Source organism: Crinia signifera, chromosome 2 (genome assembly GCF_055691185.1).
Source record: "Crinia signifera chromosome 2, ASM5569118v1, whole genome shotgun sequence".
NCBI classification, from domain to species: domain Eukaryota; kingdom Metazoa; phylum Chordata; class Amphibia; order Anura; family Myobatrachidae; genus Crinia; species Crinia signifera.
Window position 1 is genome coordinate 102151204 of NC_139218.1, and position 20503 is coordinate 102171706.

At 39.9% G+C, this 20503-nt stretch overlaps 1 protein-coding gene across 13 annotated transcripts in view; it reads right to left on the bottom strand.

The window, feature by feature from the left end:
* The window catches only part of CASK (calcium/calmodulin dependent serine protein kinase), a 318758-nt gene that overhangs the window by 58369 nt on the left and 239886 nt on the right, over nucleotides 1-20503 (bottom strand). For all 13 annotated transcript variants that reach the window (XM_083172661.1, XM_083172652.1, XM_083172659.1 and 10 more), the window contains 2 exons: nucleotides 19058-19093; nucleotides 17448-17644 (listed from right to left, as the gene is read on the bottom strand). In XM_083172661.1, coding sequence (XP_083028787.1) covers nucleotides 17448-17644; nucleotides 19058-19093 — 233 coding nt within the window. The remainder of the gene's footprint in view (nucleotides 1-17447; nucleotides 17645-19057; nucleotides 19094-20503) is intronic.

Here is a 20503-nt window from a genome sequence, read left to right on the forward strand (position 1 = left end):
AATGCCACATGGATTGAGCCAAAATTCACATAATGCCACACGGATTGAGACAAAATTCACATAATGCCACATGGATTGAGCCAGAATTCACATAATGCCACACAGATTAAGCCAAAATTCACAATACACTTCATAAACAGGGACATTGCCCACCAAAGGCTCGCATTAAACATTTACACCATAATGTCCATTACACGTTAAGTTACATGCCATTATGTCCATTATGTGTTATGCCAAACACCATAATGCCTATTAAAAATTATGCTGCATAAGTGCTGCTTCTCTACATGCTCATTGCCAAGGGTTCTATGCTCATTGCCAGAGGTTCCATGCTCGTTGCCATGTGGGATTACATGCTCATTGCCAAGGGGGAATACATGCTCATGGTAAATGGGGGACAGCCGCCGCCAGGCAGAAGTGATAGCCACTGACAGTGGCAGAGCCTGGCTGTATTCAGAGCACTACAGGTCCCGGCTATTTGAAATAATACCCCTTTCACACCAGAAAATGCATTCCCAGGTTGGCCCCTTTTACACCAGCCTAGTCCCTGCATTTTCTGGTGTGAGGGGTACAGAAAACCACCCCTCCCCCCTTTAACCAGTTATCTCATTTAATATAGAGCTCATTTTAAGCTCATTTTAAGCTATATCTTCGGAACCAACTGACCCATTTACATGAGACAAGTATTATATTGAAGAACTTTTGAGTGGGCTTTCAATGATTTTGGTCCAGTGAAACTGGAACGTTTGGTTCCAGAGTAATCTGCCCTCAAAGAACATGAACAGCCATGAAATTACATTTCAAAAATAAAAAAATCGGTTTACACGCAATATCTCTGGAACTGATTGACCGATTTGGACCAGCCTGGTATCATATTGAAGGCCCAGCGATTTGGAATTAAGCTTCTGTGATGCCAGGGCGGGAACTGGCAGCCGTCGGAACCGGGTGGGGGTCGGAATTGACAGGTCCCATATTATCCTATGGGGAAAAAACGTTACAGGTTTGCCAGGCGATATCTCCGGTTCCCGAGGGGCTAGAAACACGGGGCTGGGCTCGTTGGAAAGCCCTGGTCCTCAGCTACAAAATAAATGACAGGGGGGGCACGTGCCCGGGTGCCCCCCCCCCTGAATCCGCCACTGTGCCCAAATAAAAGATTTTTGTGTGTATTTCATGTGTTTGATGTGCTTGATGTGCTTATACAACATAAATGTAAGATACCTCATTCAAATATAAAAATATTTAAAAAAACTGAATAATCCTTTATCCAAAATTCTTCTGGTCCAGTGCATTTTGGATAAGGGATACTCAACCTGTAATACATTTCGGGCCGCATTTATCAAGCAATATTTGCGGTTAAAACCACGAAAACATCCGTTTTCGGGGGTTAACCGCAAATATTTAGTATCCCCCAAATGTATTAAAGGGGGACCACAGCAAGAATCTCCGATCCCGGCTGCGATCCCCCCCTTCACCGCCGCATCCCCCATAGGTTTCTATGGGGGATGCGAAGCTGCCCGATGTATCAACATCGGGCAGCCCGGCATCGCACCCCTGGGCTATCGCCATTCTGATATGGCGATAGCCCATTGTAGCCTATGGCTACACATCGCCTTGCCCGAGCAGGGCAGTGTGGTAAGAGGGGTCGGCGGGGGTCAGCGCATAACTGCGCAAGCGCTGTCCCCTCGGCTTCCGGGTCAGGGCTTCGCAGGGACTGGCTCCTTTCGGAGCCCTGTCCCTGCGCCCTGGTAATGATACATAGCAGCGGTATTTCACAATCCCGCAATGCGATGTCCGGCGATGTCATCACGCCGGCATCGCTTTATAATGATAAATGCTCCCCTTCAACTGAACCACACATCTCCTAGCTGTCCTTTATGGGGGAAGAGGGTGATGGTTATTGATGGTAATCTTTATTGGGGTAGATGTATTAAGCCTTAACAAGAGATAAATGCAAGGGTGGTAAGGAGAGATAAATGTCCAGCCAATCAGCTCCTGGCTGACTTTTTTCAAACACAGCCACAGTTGGCAGCTGATTGGCTGGACGTTTATCTCTCCTTATCACACTTGCATTTATCTCTTGTTAAGGTTTAATACATCTGCCCCATTGTTCTAAATTGATGTCTGCTCTCAAAAAAAACCAACCCTTTATTATATTAATCAGGCCAGCAGTAAGCCTGTGTTTTTATATAGGTGCATACACAAATATTAAAGAAAAAACTGGCCCCTGCTGTCCAGGTAATATTTGTGTGCTTGTATTTGAAGAATAAATTACATCTGGGTCAATTAATTAACTGATTAATAAACAGGCTTTTACTGCACCTACAGCAAAAACTGATCCCAAGTTTGCCTGGTCAGAGTTGCAGATTCTGTTCATTCAATTAGTGGTATTCAATGCCGGTGCGAGCGGCCGGCGAGGGGGTTAAACTGCGAGGATCACAGAAAACCAGTGATCCTCGCAGTTTAACCCCCGCGCCGGCCGCTCGCACTATGCAACGTTCCGGGGGAATCCTCGCCGTCACAGAACGGCGAGGATTCCCCTAAACTGCGAGAGCCGCGGCTAGTGCAGCAAACTCGCTGTAATTAGCCTCGGCTCTCGCAGTTTTTGGAGGCACATTCGCAAATTCCCCCTCGCTCAAAAAACGGAGCGAGGGGGAATTTGCGAATGAGGGGGGGGGGGTCAGTTGAATACTGACAGGGTGAGCGGTGACTGCGAGCAAAAAGTCCTGCTCGCAGTCACCGCTCGCCCACGGCATTGAATATATGCCCTTGTATTTAAACTTTTTTTTTTTTACTTCGAAATATTTATTTACCATTTTTCAAAACAACATACATCAGACATGGTCATATATCATACATGTCTACATAAAAGCCATACAATACATATAATACTTACAATACATTCCATACAATATATCAGAACTTACATACATACAATTTCAGGTTTTGTTATCTCTCACCTAACGCCACCTTTTTACATTTACATCTGGGCATAGTTATCTCACATAACTAATATTCCTCATTCTACTTCCATTCACACTTTACCCCTTCCCGACATTTGACGTACATTTACGTCATGGTCGGGAAGTACTTCCCGACACATGGCATAAATGTACGTCATGGCTTCTAACTGTCACCGCGTCTATAGACGCGGTGACAGTTTGGAGATGTATGCTGTCCCTGACAGCAGACATCCCCCCTCGCCGCCCGGGGGGGGCAGGGATGCCCCCACCGGTCGGCGATCGCTGTGATTGGCTGTTCAAATGTGAACAGCCAATCACAGCTATTTCTGTGTTACCGGCGGCTAAGCTGCTCGGTAACACAGGGATCGGCGGTGATCGGTGCTGGCACCGATCACCACCGATCCGCAGCTCTCCCTCCCACCCGCCCGGCAGCCGCTCTCCCTCCCTCCCACCCGGCAGCTGCTCTCCCTCCGGCAGCCGCTCTCCCTCCCTCGCTCCCTGTCAGCTAGAAGCAGCCACAGCGCTCCCCCCCAGCTCCAACCCCCCTGCATGTAAAACTCTTAAAAAATGTATAAAATGAAATTATATATATATATATATATATATATATATATATATATATATATATATATATATTAGGGCGGAGTGAAAAAACTGAAATTGAGAAATTCAAAATCGGCTAGTGTGGGAAAGTTGTGACTTGACTTGAATAAGAAACGTGCAAAAGCTTTTTGATCTGAGTCAACATCTTCTGTTCTGGCAAGAGGCCTGAAGTTTCACTTTTTAGGTGAAAATAACAAAACCTATGAAGATGCTCTGATCTAGTTATAATTATGTCAGGATGTCTTAGAGTGGTTCATTAATATACTTTAGCATAGTAAAAGAGAGTACGAGCTTGTCCTAGTGCAAAGTAACTGACTTTGGTGGGAGAAAATCCCTGATAATTGACCCATTTTCATGGTCACAATTGTGAATATTGTGTGTTTTCTCCTGAACGTGTTTATAATAGAAAAAGCACAAATACCCTAAATGGAATTTCAGTGACACTGTGTGAAATATAACACTGCATAATGGCCCTTAATCAGACCTGATCGCAGTACAAATTTGTTCTCAAAATGGGCAAAACAAATGCTGCATTGCAGGTGGGGCAGATGTAACGTGCTGAGAGAGTTACATTTGGATGGGGTGTGTTGAAACTGAAATCTAAATTGCAGTGTACAAAATAATGCAGCCAGTATTTACCCTGCACAAAAACAAAATAACTCACACAAATCTAACGGTGGCCATACATCTACAGATCGATTGTCAGATTGGGCTGGTTGGAACAAACACCTGGTAATATCTGAATGACAGTTTTTCAGCATTTCAAAGCAAATGGTCAACTGTCATTTGCTCTCTTCTTTTACCAGGATTTTGTTCCAACCAGACAGATCGGACAATAAATCTGTAGATGTATGGCCACCTTAACTTTTTGAATCACGTCACCCTAAAGTATAAGAATATTTTTCACGGCACCCCTAGGCCAAAAGTTGGTTTTTAATTTCATGAAAAATATGTTTTCCTTAGGTGGTGAGAAACATGATTCTCTTCTGTTTACCCACATATTCTTAATTGGAAGCCACAAGCACTGATTTTGCCTAATTCATTGGCCATAAATAACTTGAATTGGTTCTGGACCACCAACCTGAGGCACCCTTGCAAGGGCTCCGAGGCGCACAGTTTGGGAACCACTGGTCTAATGTATCATTTTACATATCACTTCTGTTTATTCACAGAAAAACAGTGTTGCATCCCCTATACTGGGAACATGATTGGGCTGCATTACAGCATGTAATTATGCCAAAGATAAGCCAATATATTAACAGTTAAATACATTGACGTGTATTATTCTGTAGTAAGTGTAATAAGTATTGCTGATCAATCCTGCCTAGAAATGAACACAGTGATTGGCATATATGTACTGCTGGACACCACTCACAGAATGATTAACCTGTTATTTTTTGAATCAATGTTCTTGTTTTTTATTTTTAAACATTAGATGTATTTGTTTATTTATTTATTTACAGTTTCTTATACAGCTCAGCAGATTCCTTTACGCTTTACAATAGTAAACAGTGATAAAACAAACTGGGTAACAACAGACCGACTTGGAGGTTAGAGGGCCCTGCTGAGAGCTTACAATCTATTACATCATAATACACTTCAACGTATTTAACTGTTAATATATTGGCTTATCTTTGGCATAATTATATGCTGTAATGCAGCCCAATCATGTTCCCAGTATAGGGGTTGCGACACTGTTTTTCTGTGAATAAACAGAAGTGATATGTAAAATGATACATTAGACAGTTTACACTGTTTTACTTGTAATACTTATTGTAACAGTTACTGTTTTTCAATAACAGACTGCAACAGTTATTTCTTATTTATGTACACAGGATTGTCTATCTTTGTATATGCACTGCAAAGAGAGCAGCATAAATCCAATATCATGTATTTCAGTGACACTGTGTGAAATATAACACTGCATAATGGACCTTAATCAGATCTGATCGCAGCACAAATTTGTTCTCAAAATGGGCAAAAAAATGTTGGACTGCAGGTGGGGCAGATGTAACTTGTGCAGAGAGAGTTAAGGTGGCCATACATCTAGAGAATTATTGTCCGATCTGTCTGGTTGGAACAAAATCCTGGTAAAATAAGAGAGCAAATGACAGTTGACCATTTGCTTTGAAATGCTGAAAAACTGTCATTCAGATATTACCAGGTATTTGTTCCAACCGGCCCAATCTGACAATTGATCTGTAGATGTATGGCCACCTTTAGATTTGTGTGAGTTATTTTGTTTCTGTGCAAGGTAAATACCGGCTGCATTATTTTTACGCTGCAATTTAGATTTCAGTTTCAACACACCCCACCCAAATGTAACTCTCTCAGCACGTTACATCTGCCCCACCTGCAATGCAGCATTTGTTTTGCCCATTTTGAGAACAAATTTGTACTGCGATCAGGTCTGATTAAGGGCCATTATGCAGTGTTATATTTCACACAGTGTCACTGAAATTAGAGTATTTGTGCTTCTTCTATTATAAACACGTTCAGGTGAAAACACACAATATTCACAATTGTGACCATGAAAATGGGTCAATTATTAGGGATTTTTTTCTCCCACCAAAGTCAGTCACTTTGCACTAGGACAAGCTCGTACTCTCTGTTACTATGCTAAAGTATATTAATGAACCACTCTAAGACATCCTGACATAATTTTAACTAGATCGGAGCATCTTCATAGTTTTCGTCATTTTCACCAAAAAAGTGAAACTTCAGGCCTCTTGCCAGAACAGAAGATGTTGACTCAGATCAAAAAGCTTTTGCACATTTCTTATTCAGGTCAAGTCACAACTTTTTCACACTAGCCGATTTTGAATTTCTCAATTTCAGTTTTTTCACTCCGCCCTAATATATATATATATATATATATATACATACACATATATATATGTATATATATATATATATATATATATATATATATGTATATATACACACACATATATATATATATATATATATATATATATATATATATATATATATATTAGACAGATAGATATTCCAGACATATGACGTATATATACGTCATGGTCGGGAGGTACTTCCCGACCGTTGACGTATATATACGTCATGGCTTTGAACTGTCACCGCGTCTATAGATGCGGTGACAGTTTGGAGATGTCTGCTGTCCCTGACAGCAGACATCCCCCCTCGCCGCCGATCGCTGCGATTGGCTGTTCAAATGTGAACAGCCAATTGCAGCGTTTTCTGTGTTACCGGCGGCTAAGCCGCTCGGTAACACAGTGATCGGTGGTGATCGGTGCTGTTAAGTACAGCACCGATCACCACCGATCGCCAGCCCCCCCCTCCCACCCGGCAGCCCCCCCTACCACCCACCCGGCAGCCGAAGCGCCAGCACCCCTCCCACCCCCCACCAGCCGCAGCGCCAGCCCCCCTCCCCCACCATTCATTCCACCACCAAATATCACTCCTTCCCTTCTGAGTCCTGCCATGCACCCAACTGGTATTTTTTGGTCACATATGAGGCATTGCCGTACTCGGGAGAAATTGGGGCACAGATTTTGGGGTGCTTTGTCTCCTTCATTCCTTGTGAAAATGAAAACTTTTGAGCCAGATCTGCATTTTTGTGTAAAAAAATTTAATTTTTTACACAAAAATGCAGTACTGGCTCAAAATTTTTCGTTTTCACAAGGAATGAAGGAGACAAAGCACCCCAAAATCTGTGCCCCAATTTCTCCCGAGTACGGCAATGCCTCATATGTGACCAAAAAATACCAGTTGGGTGCATGGCAGGACTCAGAAGGGAAGGAGTGATTTTTGGTGGTGGAATGAATGGTGGGTGCTATGTCGCATTAGCAAGACCCCTGAAGCACCCATACAGTGGAACCCCCCCACAAGTGACCCCATTTTGCAAACTACACCCTTTAGGGAATTCATCAAGGGGTATAGTGTACATTTCAAACCCCCAGGGGTTTCACCAATTTTGATACAACTGAGCTGTGAAAATGGAAAATTTAATTTTTACATTTTCACAGCCCAGTTGTATCAAAATTGGTGAAACCCCTGGGCGTTTGAAATGTACACTATACCCCTAGATGAATTCCATGAGGGGTGTAGTTTGCAAAATGGGGTCACTTGTGGGGGGCTTCCACTGTATTGGTGCTTTGGGGGTCTTGCTAATGCGACATAGCACCCACCAAAATTCCACCAGAATCTGAGCTGCAAAATCCAAAAATCACTCCTTCCCTTCTGAGTCCTGCCATGCACCCAACTGGTATTTTTTGGTCACATGTGAGGCATTGCCGTACTCGGGAGAAATTGGGGCACAGATTTTGGGGTGCTTTTTCTCCTTCATACCTTATGAAAATGAAAAATTTTGAGCCAGAACTGCATTTTTGTGTAAAAAAAATGTAATTTTTCATTTTCACTGCCCAGTTGTATCAAAATTGGTGAAACCCCTGGGGGTTTGAAATGTACACTATACCCCTAGATGAATTCCCTGAGGGGTGTAGTTTGCAAAATGGGGTCACTTGTGGGGGGGTTCCACTGTATTGGTGCTTCGGGGGTCTTGCTAATGCGACATAGCACCCACCAAAATTCCACCAGAATCTGAGCTGCAAAATCCAAATATCACTCCTTCCCTTCTGAGTCCTGACATTTTTTGGTCACACATGAAGCATTGCCGTACTCGGGAGAAATTGGGGCACAGATTTTGGGGTGCTTTTTCTCCTTCATACCTTATGAAAATGAAAAATTTTGAGCCAGAACTGCATTTTTGTGTAAAAAAATGTAATTTTTAATTTTCACTGCCCAGTTGTATCAAAATTGGTGAAACCCCTGGGGGTTTGAAATGTACACTATACCCCTAGATGAATTCCCTGAAGGGTGTAGTTTGCAAAATGGGGTCACTTGTGGGGGGCTTCCACTGTATTGGTGCTTTGGGGGTCTTGCTAATGCGACATAGCACCCACCAAAATTCCACCAGAATCTGAGCTGCAAAATCCAAAAATCACTCCTTCCCTTCTGAGTCCTGCCATGCACCCAACTGGTATTTTTTGGTCACATGTGAGGCATTGCCGTACTCGGGAGAAATTGGGGCACAGATTTTGGGGTGCTTTGTCTCCTTCATTCCTTGTGAAAATGACAAATTTGGAGCCAGAACTGCATTTTTGTGTAAAAAATGTAATTTTTCAGTTGCACAGCCCAGTTGTATCAAAATTGGTGAAACCCCTGGGGGTTTGAAATGTACACTATACCCCTAGATGAATTCCCTGAGGGGTGTAGTTTGCAAAATGGGGTCACTTGTGGGGGGGTTCCTAACTTTTAGCATCTTATGGTGCCTAGAAACCTACATGGTGCCTAAAAAATAATCTCATAAAAAGGAGGCTCCAAAATCAAGTAGGTGCTCCTTCTATTATGAAGCCTGTGGTTTGGTCAACGTGCACACTAGGGCCACATATAGGATATTTATGAAAACAAAAGAATTGGGGGAATCAATTTTTAGTCACATTTCTCTAGTAAAATGTACTGTGTTCCTTAGAAAAATGTATTAAAATTGAAAATCTGCAAAAAAAATGAAATTTTGAAATTTCACCTACACTTTGTTTTAATTCCTGTGAAACACCTAAAGGGTTAACAAACTTCCAAAATGCTGTTTTGAATACTGTGAGGGGTGCAGTTTTTGAAATGGCATCATTTATGGGGGTGTCTCACATACAAGTCCCTCAAAGTCACATCAGAACTGAACTGGTCCCTAAAAAAAATCAGTGTTTGAAATTTTCTTGAAAATTTGCTATTCATATTTTAAGCCTCCTAGTGTCCAAAAAAATTAAAAGGAAGTTGAAATAATGATGGCAACATAAAGTAGACATATGGTCTATGTTAGTTATTAACTATTTTGAGTGGTATGATTATTTGTCTCACAAGCAGAAAATTTAACATTTTGCAAATTGCTAAATTTTCCATTTTTTTCCGACATTTTGGTATTTTTCACAAAAAAACACAGACTGTATCGACGAAAATGTACCACTAACTTGAAGTACAATGTGTCACGAAAAAACAATCTCAAAATCACTGGGATAAGTAAAAGCAAAAAAAAGTTATCCCCACTTAAGTGAAACATGTCAGATTTGAAAAAAATGGCTCTGTCAGGAACGCAAAAACTGGCTGTGTCAGGAAGGGGTTAAGATCCAGGGTTTAAGATTCAGGGTTTGCTAATTTTCGGGGGGTTTCCCCAGCATTATTTGGTCAGTTTTTCCAACAATATAATATTCTATTTCTTTTATATCTGAGGTGTCTATGGCCTCCCAGAAGGCGTCTCCTTCACAGTCGAGATATTGTTTCCATATTTCCCATTTTTTGAGTGTCTTGATGTTTACTGTGTCGTCGTTCGTCTCCATTCTATAAGCATAATTTATTTTGTTTATTATCTTAATCAGAGACGAAATCTGTTCTTGTCTCCAGTTCTGCGCTATTGCCGTTTTTGTGGCTATAAAGACTTGATTTAAAAAGTATAAGTTTGTTTGTTTTGTGTCCTGTGCCTCGATGTGAAGTAGTGTCCTCTGGGGGGGGGGGGGGGGGGGTTCCACCTCTTTTCCCAGTATTCTTGTTACCAATCCTCCTACCTCCCTCCAAACTTCTCTGACTTTACCACACGTCCAAAATATGTGCATCAAATCTGCACTCCCCTCCCCGCATCTCCAGCATTCATCTATCTGCTGTGGGTTTATCTTGTTTAATTTTTCTGGGGTGTAGTACATTCTATGTAGTAATTTCATATATCTTTCTGTGTGTGTAATAGATTTAGTCATCTTATGTATTGTCGAGAAAGTCCTATCACATTGTTCTTCATTTATCTCTAGGTCTAAATCTCTCTCCCACTTAATTTGTCCTTTCATTTTTTCTTGTGTTCTGTTATCTATCAGGGTTTTGTACCAGAACGTAATTCCTCTTGCCTGATAGCCTCCTTCTATTCTATTTATTACATTGTTTGATAGCTGCTTTATTTCCCCTCTTTTTATTTGTTGTTTATTTATCCAGCTTCTTATTTGTAAATATTTATGGAAATCCATCTTCGGAACTCCATACTTTTGTTGGAGTTGCGAAAATGGAACTACTCCCTCTTCTCCAATTAGCTTTTCTACAGTTTTTATCCCTCTAGAGATCCATGTATCTACCCTAAGGTCTGGGATTAGTTTCATTATTGTTTGTATTTCCATGTGTTTTAAAGGCGTTCTAATTTTCTCATGTGTGTTCAGAAACAGATCCCAGGCTTTAAGTGTGTCTTTAGCCGCTTTTGGAGTGTCTTTTGTTATTTGCCTCATATTTACTGGCATCCAGATTAGATCTTTTATGCCTAGGTCTCCCATTATTTCTTCTTCTAGTTTTGCCCAGGGTTTCTCTTCTCCTTCTCTTATTGCTTCTGGGATCTGACTCAGGATACACGCATATTGGTATGTTTGTATATCTGGGAGGGCCACCCCTCCTTTTTTTTTGGGTCTTATCAACTTTGTTTTAAAAGCAAAATTTAGAAATCATACATGCTTTAACAATAATAAAAAGACACAAGAAGTTTGTTAAAACTTGGACAAACACAGGTAATTATTTGTGAGGGGATTGAGTCAAATTAAAAGGCAGTAGAGAAGAGTAGAGGCAACTATGTTCATAACTGGAGGCAAATCATGGGAATGTGTTATAGGATGCAAGAAAAGGATTGAAGCAGATTGCTGCTTGGTGAAGAGAGGAGATAGGAAATACATGGGAGGTGGGGTGTGTGGTTGCTATATTTCATTTTGGGGGGAAACAAAGCTTTATTGAACATTTTAATTGGGTACAACAAAAGTTACCTTTATAAAAGCAAACTGTAAGCACAAGCTGCATAGATTAGAAGTGTACTGTGCCTATGTGAAGAGGACACATAAGTATATTGATCGGACATAGTATAGTTGTGACATTATCTAAAGTTAAGGGGCATACACAAGTTGAGTTTTGTGCTTAGCGTTTTTTTCTCAGCTATTTAGGGTAGGCGATTTCCCAGTCTCTAGATTGCCCATAGAGAGCCCATTTATGCAGCTTTGTTTCCTAAGTGATTTTACTTAAGCAAAAAATTAAAAAAAAGCAAGGTAGTGGTTCAGCATGACTACTGCTCATTCTGTACACACGCCGCTATCGCCTGCTACTTAAGTCTGTGCATGCAGTCAAAATCTAGTCAAATTGCTTAGTAAGTGATTTGCACTCACCTACTAAGCATTTTTACTAGATTTTGACTGCATGCACGGACTTAAGTAGCAGGCGATAGCACCGTGCAGGACTGCGCATTGCCATGGCTCAGGGGAATACACACTGAGCGTTCTGTGCTTACTTTTGAAGCAATCTAGTCAGATCGCTTAGTAAAGGGAGCATATAATCGGATCTTTAGGGAATTCATCAATGAAAAATTTAATTTTTACATTTTCACAGCCCAGTTGTATCAAAATTGGTGAAACCCCTGGGGGTTTGAAATGTACACTATACCCCTAGATGAATTCCATGAGGGGTGTAGTTTGCAAAATGGGGTCACTTGTGGGGGGCTTCCACTGTATTGGTGCTTTGGGGGTCTTGCTAATGCGACATAGCACCCACCAAAATTCCACCAGAATCTGAGCTGCAAAATCCAAAAATCACTCCTTCCCTTCTGAGTCCTGCCATGCACCCAACTGGTATTTTTTGGTCACATGTGAGGCATTGCCGTACTCGGGAGAAATTGGGGCACAGATTTTGGGGTGCTTTTTCTCCTTCATACCTTATGAAAATGAAAAATTTTGAGCCAGAACTGCATTTTTGTGTAAAAAAAATGTAATTTTTCATTTTCACTGCCCAGTTGTATCAAAATTGGTGAAACCCCTGGGGGTTTGAAATGTACACTATACCCCTAGATGAATTCCCTGAGGGGTGTAGTTTGCAAAATGGGGTCACTTGTGGGGGGGTTCCACTGTATTGGTGCTTCGGGGGTCTTGCTAATGCGACATAGCACCCACCAAAATTCCACCAGAATCTGAGCTGCAAAATCCAAATATCACTCCTTCCCTTCTGAGTCCTGACATTTTTTGGTCACACATGAAGCATTGCCGTACTCGGGAGAAATTGGGGCACAGATTTTGGGGTGCTTTTTCTCCTTCATACCTTATGAAAATGAAAAATTTTGAGCCAGAACTGCATTTTTGTGTAAAAAAATGTAATTTTTCATTTTCACTGCCCAGTTGTATCAAAATTGGTGAAACCCCTGGGGGTTTGAAATGTACACTATACCCCTAGATGAATTCCCTGAAGGGTGTAGTTTGCAAAATGGGGTCACTTGTGGGGGGCTTCCACTGAATTGGTGCTTTGGGGGTCTTGCTAATGCGACATAGCACCCACCATTCATTCCACCACCAAAAATCACTCCTTCCCTTCTGAGTCCTGCCATGCACCCAACTGGTATTTTTTGGTCACATATGAGGCATTGCCATACTCGGGAGAAATTGGGGCACAGATTTTGGGGTGCTTTTTCTCCTTCATACCTTATGAAAATGAAAAATTTTGAGCCAGAACTGCATTTTTGTGTAAAAAAATTTAATTTTTCATTTTCACTGCCCAGTTGTATCAAAATTGGTGAAACCCCTGGGGGTTTGAAATGTACACTATACCCCTAGATGAATTCCCTGAGGGGTGTAGTTTGCAAAATGGGGTCACTTGTGGGGGGCTTCCACTGTATTGGTGCTTTGGGGGTCTTGCTAATGCGACATAGCACCCACCAAAATTCCACCAGAATCTGAGCTGCAAAATCCAAAAATCACTCCTTCCCTTCTGAGTCCTGCCATGCACCCAACTGGTATTTTTTGGTCACATGTGAGGCATTGCCGTACTCGGGAGAAATTGGGGCACAGATTTTGGGGTGCTTTGTCTCCTTCATTCCTTGTGAAAATGACAAATTTGGAGCCAGAACTGCATTTTTGTGTAAAAAATGTAATTTTTCAGTTGCACAGCCCAGTTGTATCAAAATTGGTGAAACCCCTGGGGGTTTGAAATGTACACTATATCCCTAGATGAATTCCCTGAGGGGTGTAGTTTGCAAAATGGGGTCACTTGTGGGGGGGTTCCTAACTTTTAGCATCTTATGGTGCCTAGAAACCTACATGGTGCCTAAAAAATAATCTCATAAAAAGGAGGCTCCAAAATCAAGTAGGTGCTCCTTCTATTATGAAGCCTGTGGTTTGGTCAACGTGCACACTAGGGCCACATATAGGATATTTATGAAAACAAAAGAATTGGGGGAATCAATTTTTAGTCACATTTCTCTAGTAAAATGTACTGTGTTCCTTAGAAAAATGTATTAAAATTGAAAATCTGCAAAAAAAATGAAATTTTGAAATTTCACCTACACTTTGTTTTAATTCCTGTGAAACACCTAAAGGGTTAACAAACTTCCAAAATGCTGTTTTGAATACTGTGAGGGGTGCAGTTTTTGAAATGGCATCATTTATGGGGGTGTCTCACATACAAGTCCCTCAAAGTCACATCAGAACTGAACTGGTCCCTAAAAAAAATCAGTGTTTGAAATTTTCTTGAAAATTTGCTATTCATATTTTAAGCCTCCTAGTGTCCAAAAAAATTAAAAGGAAGTTGAAATAATGATGGCAACATAAAGTAGACATATGGTCTATGTTAGTTATTAACTATTTTGAGTGGTATGATTATTTGTCTCACAAGCAGAAAATTTAACATTTTGCAAATTGCTAAATTTTCCATTTTTTTCCGACATTTTGGTATTTTTCACAAAAAAACACAGACTGTATCGACGAAAATGTACCACTAACTTGAAGTACAATGTGTCACGAAAAAACAATCTCAAAATCACTGGGATAAGTAAAAGCAAAAAAAAGTTATCCCCACTTAAGTGACACATGTCAGATTTGAAAAAAATGGCTCTGTCAGGAACGCAAAAACTGGCTGTGTCAGGAAGGGGTTAAGATCCAGGGTTTAAGATTCAGGGTTTGCTAATTTTCGGGGGGTTTCCCCAGCATTATTTGGTCAGTTTTTCCAACAATATAATATTCTATTTCTTTTATATCTGAGGTGTCTATGGCCTCCCAGAAGGCGTCTCCTTCACAGTCGAGATATTGTTTCCATATTTCCCATTTTTTGAGTGTCTTGATGTTTACTGTGTCGTCGTTCGTCTCCATTCTATAAGCATAATTTATTTTGTTTATTATCTTAATCAGAGACGGAATCTGTTCTTGTCTCCAGTTCTGCGCTATTGCCGTTTTTGTGGCTATAAAGACTTGATTTAAAAAGTATAAGTTTGTTTGTTTTGTGTCCTGTGCCTCGATGTGAAGTAGTGTCCTCTGGGGGGGGGGGGGGTTCCACCTCTTTTCCCAGTATTCTTGTTACCAATCCTCCTACCTCCCTCCAAACTTCTCTGACTTTACCACACGTCCAAAATATGTGCATCAAATCTGCACTCCCCTCCCCGCATCTCCAGCATTCATCTATCTGCTGTGGGTTTATCTTGTTTAATTTTTCTGGGGTGTAGTACATTCTATGTAGTAATTTCATATATCTTTCTGTGTGTGTAATAGATTTAGTCATCTTATGTATTGTCGAGAAAGTCCTATCACATTGTTCTTCATTTATCTCTAGGTCTAAATCTCTCTCCCACTTAATTTGTCCTTTCATTTTTTCTTGTGTTCTGTTATCTATCAGGGTTTTGTACCAGAACGTAATTCCTCTTGCCTGATAGCCTCCTTCTATTCTATTTATTACATTGTTTGATAGCTGCTTTATTTCCCCTCTTTTTATTTGTTGTTTATTTATCCAGCTTCTTATTTGTAAATATTTATGGAAATCCATCTTCGGAACTCCATACTTTTGTTGGAGTTGCGAAAATGGAACTACTCCCTCTTCTCCAATTAGCTTTTCTACAGTTTTTATCCCTCTAGAGATCCATGTATCTACCCTAAGGTCTGGGATTAGTTTCATTATTGTTTGTATTTCCATGTGTTTTAAAGGCGTTCTAATTTTCTCATGTGTGTTCAGAAACAGATCCCAGGCTTTAAGTGTGTCTTTAGCCGCTTTTGGAGTGTCTTTTGTTATTTGCCTCATATTTACTGGCATCCAGATTAGATCTTTTATGCCTAGGTCTCCCATTATTTCTTCTTCTAGTTTTGCCCAGGGTTTCTCTTCTCCTTCTCTTATTGCTTCTGGGATCTGACTCAGGATACACGCATATTGGTATGTTTGTATATCTGGGAGGGCCACCCCTCCTTTTTTTTTGGGTCTTATCAACTTTGTTTTAAAAGCAAAATTTAGAAATCATACATGCTTTAACAATAATAAAAAGACACAAGAAGTTTGTTAAAACTTGGACAAACACAGGTAATTATTTGTGAGGGGATTGAGTCAAATTAAAAGGCAGTAGAGAAGAGTAGAGGCAACTATGTTCATAACTGGAGGCAAATCATGGGAATGTGTTATAGGATGCAAGAAAAGGATTGAAGCAGATTGCTGCTTGGTGAAGAGAGGAGATAGGAAATACATGGGAGGTGGGGTGTGTGGTTGCTATATTTCATTTTGGGGGGAAACAAAGCTTTATTGAACATTTTAATTGGGTACAACAAAAGTTACCTTTATAAAAGCAAACTGTAAGCACAAGCTGCATAGATTAGAAGTGTACTGTGCCTATGTGAAGAGGACACATAAGTATATTGATCGGACATAGTATAGTTGTGACATTATCTAAAGTTAAGGGGCATACACAAGTTGAGTTTTGTGCTTAGCGTTTTTTTCTCAGCTATTTAGGGTAGGCGATTTCCCAGTCTCTAGATTGCCCATAGAGAGCCCATTTATGCAGCTTTGTTTCCTAAGTGATTTTACTTAAGCAAAAAATTAAAAAAAAGCAAGGTAGTGGTTCAGCATGACTACTGCTCATTCTGTACACACGCCGCTATCGCCTGCTACTTAAGTCTGTGCATGCAGTCAAAATCTAGTCAAATTGCTTAGTAAGTGATTTGCACTCACCTACTAAGCATTTTTACTAGATTTTGACTGCATGCACGGACTTAAGTAGCAGGCGATAGCACCGTGCAGGACTGCGCATTGCCATGGCTCAGGGGAATACACACTGAGCGTTCTGTGCTTACTTTTGAAGCAATCTAGTCAGATCGCTTAGTAAAGGGAGCATATAATCGGATCTATTTTGTGCTCTTTTCTAACACAGAAATGGAACCCTCCAAAACCCAGAAATAATCTGTGTAATATATGGAAATTACATTGCAAATGATTAAATTATACTAGGTTTCTTTGCTAACAAAAAAATCCCACGGACTGGATTAACCCTGTTGTAGGCCATATATTGCTCATTTACTACAGGTAATCACTATATAATTTTTATAGAACAGGCATACAGTATCTGTATCAAACAATGGCACACTACGCTGCCACATACCTAATAATTCATATAGATCTTTGGTGTAAGTGCTAGAGTACTGCGTAATTAACAGCAAGATATTAGACAACTTCAAACAAAGAACAAACTTTTCTCACAAACCAGTGCTAATCTATAAATATCATATCATATCCATAATGCTAGATGATCACTGGTGATATTGGGGAATTAATAATCTATTAGATCTGGATTCTACAGCATCAACCAGCAAGCCCTAAATGTGGACAGTTAATGACACTTGGGTGACCTGCAGGATTCAGTTTCTTTGCAATTTAGTAAGAGAATGTGAAGAAAAACACCCATAAAATATTACAAACAACCTTCTGGAGTCAAACTAAATTTGCTCCAGTTTTTCCTGATGAAGTATGATACTGAAAGAAAACCTTTATACCTTTGGTCACTTTGATTGTACAGAATATATACCCACTTTCACAATGCTCCTAATTACTTACCATTCCTGCAGCTCCGGGGAAGGAATGAGACCAGCCGTACCATTTTTGGCACTTTCCAGTTTGCCTTGCCACCAATTATGATCATCTTTACTAATAATTTGGATAATATCTCCCACCCTAAACCGGATTCCAGCTTCTTTACAGGGTATGAGGTCATCCTTTGAAGGATCATATTCAAATTGTGCTCTTACATATATCTATAACAAAACAGCAAACAATATTTTATTTACAGCCAGTGAAGACCACACTGGAGTATTGAAGGACCACATGAAAAGTAGGCTTATGTGGTAAAAAGATGAGCAATGAGTGCACAGAAAGAAATTGCATGGCAGAAGCATTAATAAGAAAGGAATGGGAATGGACTTTTTTGTTTTCACTCAACTATCAAATGCAAATAACTCAACATTAGATTCCAACTGCATCAAATATGAAGAATTTGGGTTACCGGTATTAAAGTAATTCTAAAATTACATGCATTCCTCGTATATACTTTACTGTAGTATAAAGTTAAAAGATTGAACAAACTCTTGACTTCATCAATAAAGTGCCATTATGCTAAACTAAACGTCAATTTAGCAATGCTATTAAATAACTTTTCTCGCAAATTGCAAATATTTCAAATTTGAAGAATTGAAACAGTATATTATCAGCCTTGGTGTGACTATGGGGGGGAATTCAATCCTTTTTATCAACTTGCACAAGCGTTCCAACAGATAGAAAACACATGTATTGGTGAAAAACTTTCCGATCTACGTGTATTTTGAAATACAACACATGGATTGGCGGACACAGATGCAACGATCTTGCGGCCGTCTTTTCGACTATTTCGACTTTTTCTACTTTTTAAAAAGTAGAATCATCATGGGGGGAAAGATGGACAAAAAAGCTTGACTGTCGGAAATATCAGCAAACATTAAATACTTCCCATAATGGTAATGGATATATTTGAACCTAGAAAATGTTCCTACAACTAGGTAATATCTTGGTTAAATAGAGATTTGGAGTAGTACATATTCTCTTCTTCACACTCCTAAACTCTTAAATTAAAATGCTCTAAATGGGTTATAGAGCGCGATACCAGAATTAAATTTTGTAAGACAGAACTTGTGTTAGATACGGCATTTACAAATGTAATTTTCTTAAATAAACAGCAAAAGTATAATTTAGCCTTGTAAGCGGCGATGAATAATGTCAGTACAAACTTCTGCCAATTCAAATGAAATTTTTTTTCTTATCTCGAAACCTTTGTACATCATACATTTTGTATTGGTTATAATAATAAGGTTATGAAGTTCCGGCAGTAAGAATACTACGGAACAGACTAAAATGAGAACTTTCCAGCACATCACCCACGAGTGCAGCATTTCTGCAGCCAGGTATATGCTTTCTTATTCTTTATTTTAGAACTTCTGAAATTCACCATATTTGTGCTGTTGTACATCTGCATTTGTAGTGCATTGACAATAATGATACTGGTAATACAACATAGACCTCTACAGAAAAAAGGGTTTAATGTAATAAGAATAATGAAACTAATAGTGATAACACAATGAACATGAGATTTATTAAAACCAACATTAACAAATCATTCAAAAAGAAGTATTATTCACCTGTCTTCCTTTTGATTGAGTAGTTGAAGGAATGTCCTGCAGAACAAAGTCAACCCAAAAAGAAAACATTTTCATCTTACTGATTAACAGAGCTTTTATCTTTAAAAAAAACACAAGTAGTATTTTGAATGTGTAAGAATTAACTATGGAAAAATGTAAAAAAATCAAATAGAAAAAAAAAAAAAAAAAGCTCAAAAGATGTTTAGCTGAAGCTTCAGGAAAGCAGAAAAGTGTAAGCACAATAATGATGCGTATTATAAAAACGAATGCCACTATCCACATCTTCAACACAAATGTACTGATAAAATAATAATTTGCGCGATGGCTTAATATGCATAATTAGGACTGCAAGTTTGTAAACTGACCTGCCCAGTAATTTTTTTTTGCCTGATAGGCAATTTCATTCAAAACTGTCTTAGGTGAAAAAAAGACAAGTGGCCCCCATACACTTATTGAACTTGTTTGAGGGACAAGATGCAGCTTATTGGCTGTGAACGTCCCTGGAGTGCTACATGACATTTGTTAACTTGATGTGCCATTTTTTACATGCAATTTGGTCTAATAAATTGAATAGATTTATCTGGCCAAATTGCATGTGTACAGATGGGAGGTCCTAGGGAATGCCAAGAGTGCTAGAAGGGGGTGGCCAAAACTGTGAAATAAAAAGTCAGGACTGTTGTCCTTGGCTGTGATGTAAACAAACGTTGGAATTAATTATAATAAATACTATGTAGTTGCCCTCATCAAGATATGGTCATTGGGTCATAAGCAAGTAGGTCGACAAGCATTAGGCTGACACCACTAGGTCGACATGCAGGAATGTAGACAAGACTTAGGGTCGACATGGTCATTAGGTCAACATGGGGAAGGTCAACAGTCAAAAGGTCGACATGGGCTTTTTTTTCCCTGATTTTTGAGCCGACAGGCGGTATTTCATGCCCTACCATCCACTAGGGGGTGGTGGGAGAATAAAGTAGCGTGCCGAGCACTGTGCTACATTTTAGTGTTTATGTTGACTGATACTGAAAGGAAAAAAAAAAAAGAGCGCTTGAATATATGTGATAAGGGGTTAAGAACTTGTGCGTGCCGTTTATATAAAACATATATAAAAAACATGTGAATAACTAAATCTCCCCACCACTCTCAAACACTTGCAGTCTGCTTCTCTTCAGGAAACCCACTTGAAATTCCTTAACAGGGCCTATGTATCACAGCGACAAAGGAGCCACTTTGTTCCAGGAGATCTGGGTCTCTGTCCTAAATGCAAGATAATAGGGGCCACCCTTTTCCATAATTTTTGGGAATGCGGCAAGATTAGAATTTTCTGGAGGAAAGTCCTGGGTTTCCTGAATACCTTATTTAACCTGCAACTCACATATGATCCCATCCCCATCCTTTTCCTTAACTTTAAAAATTGGACACTTGGACCGCATAAAAAAAGGATAA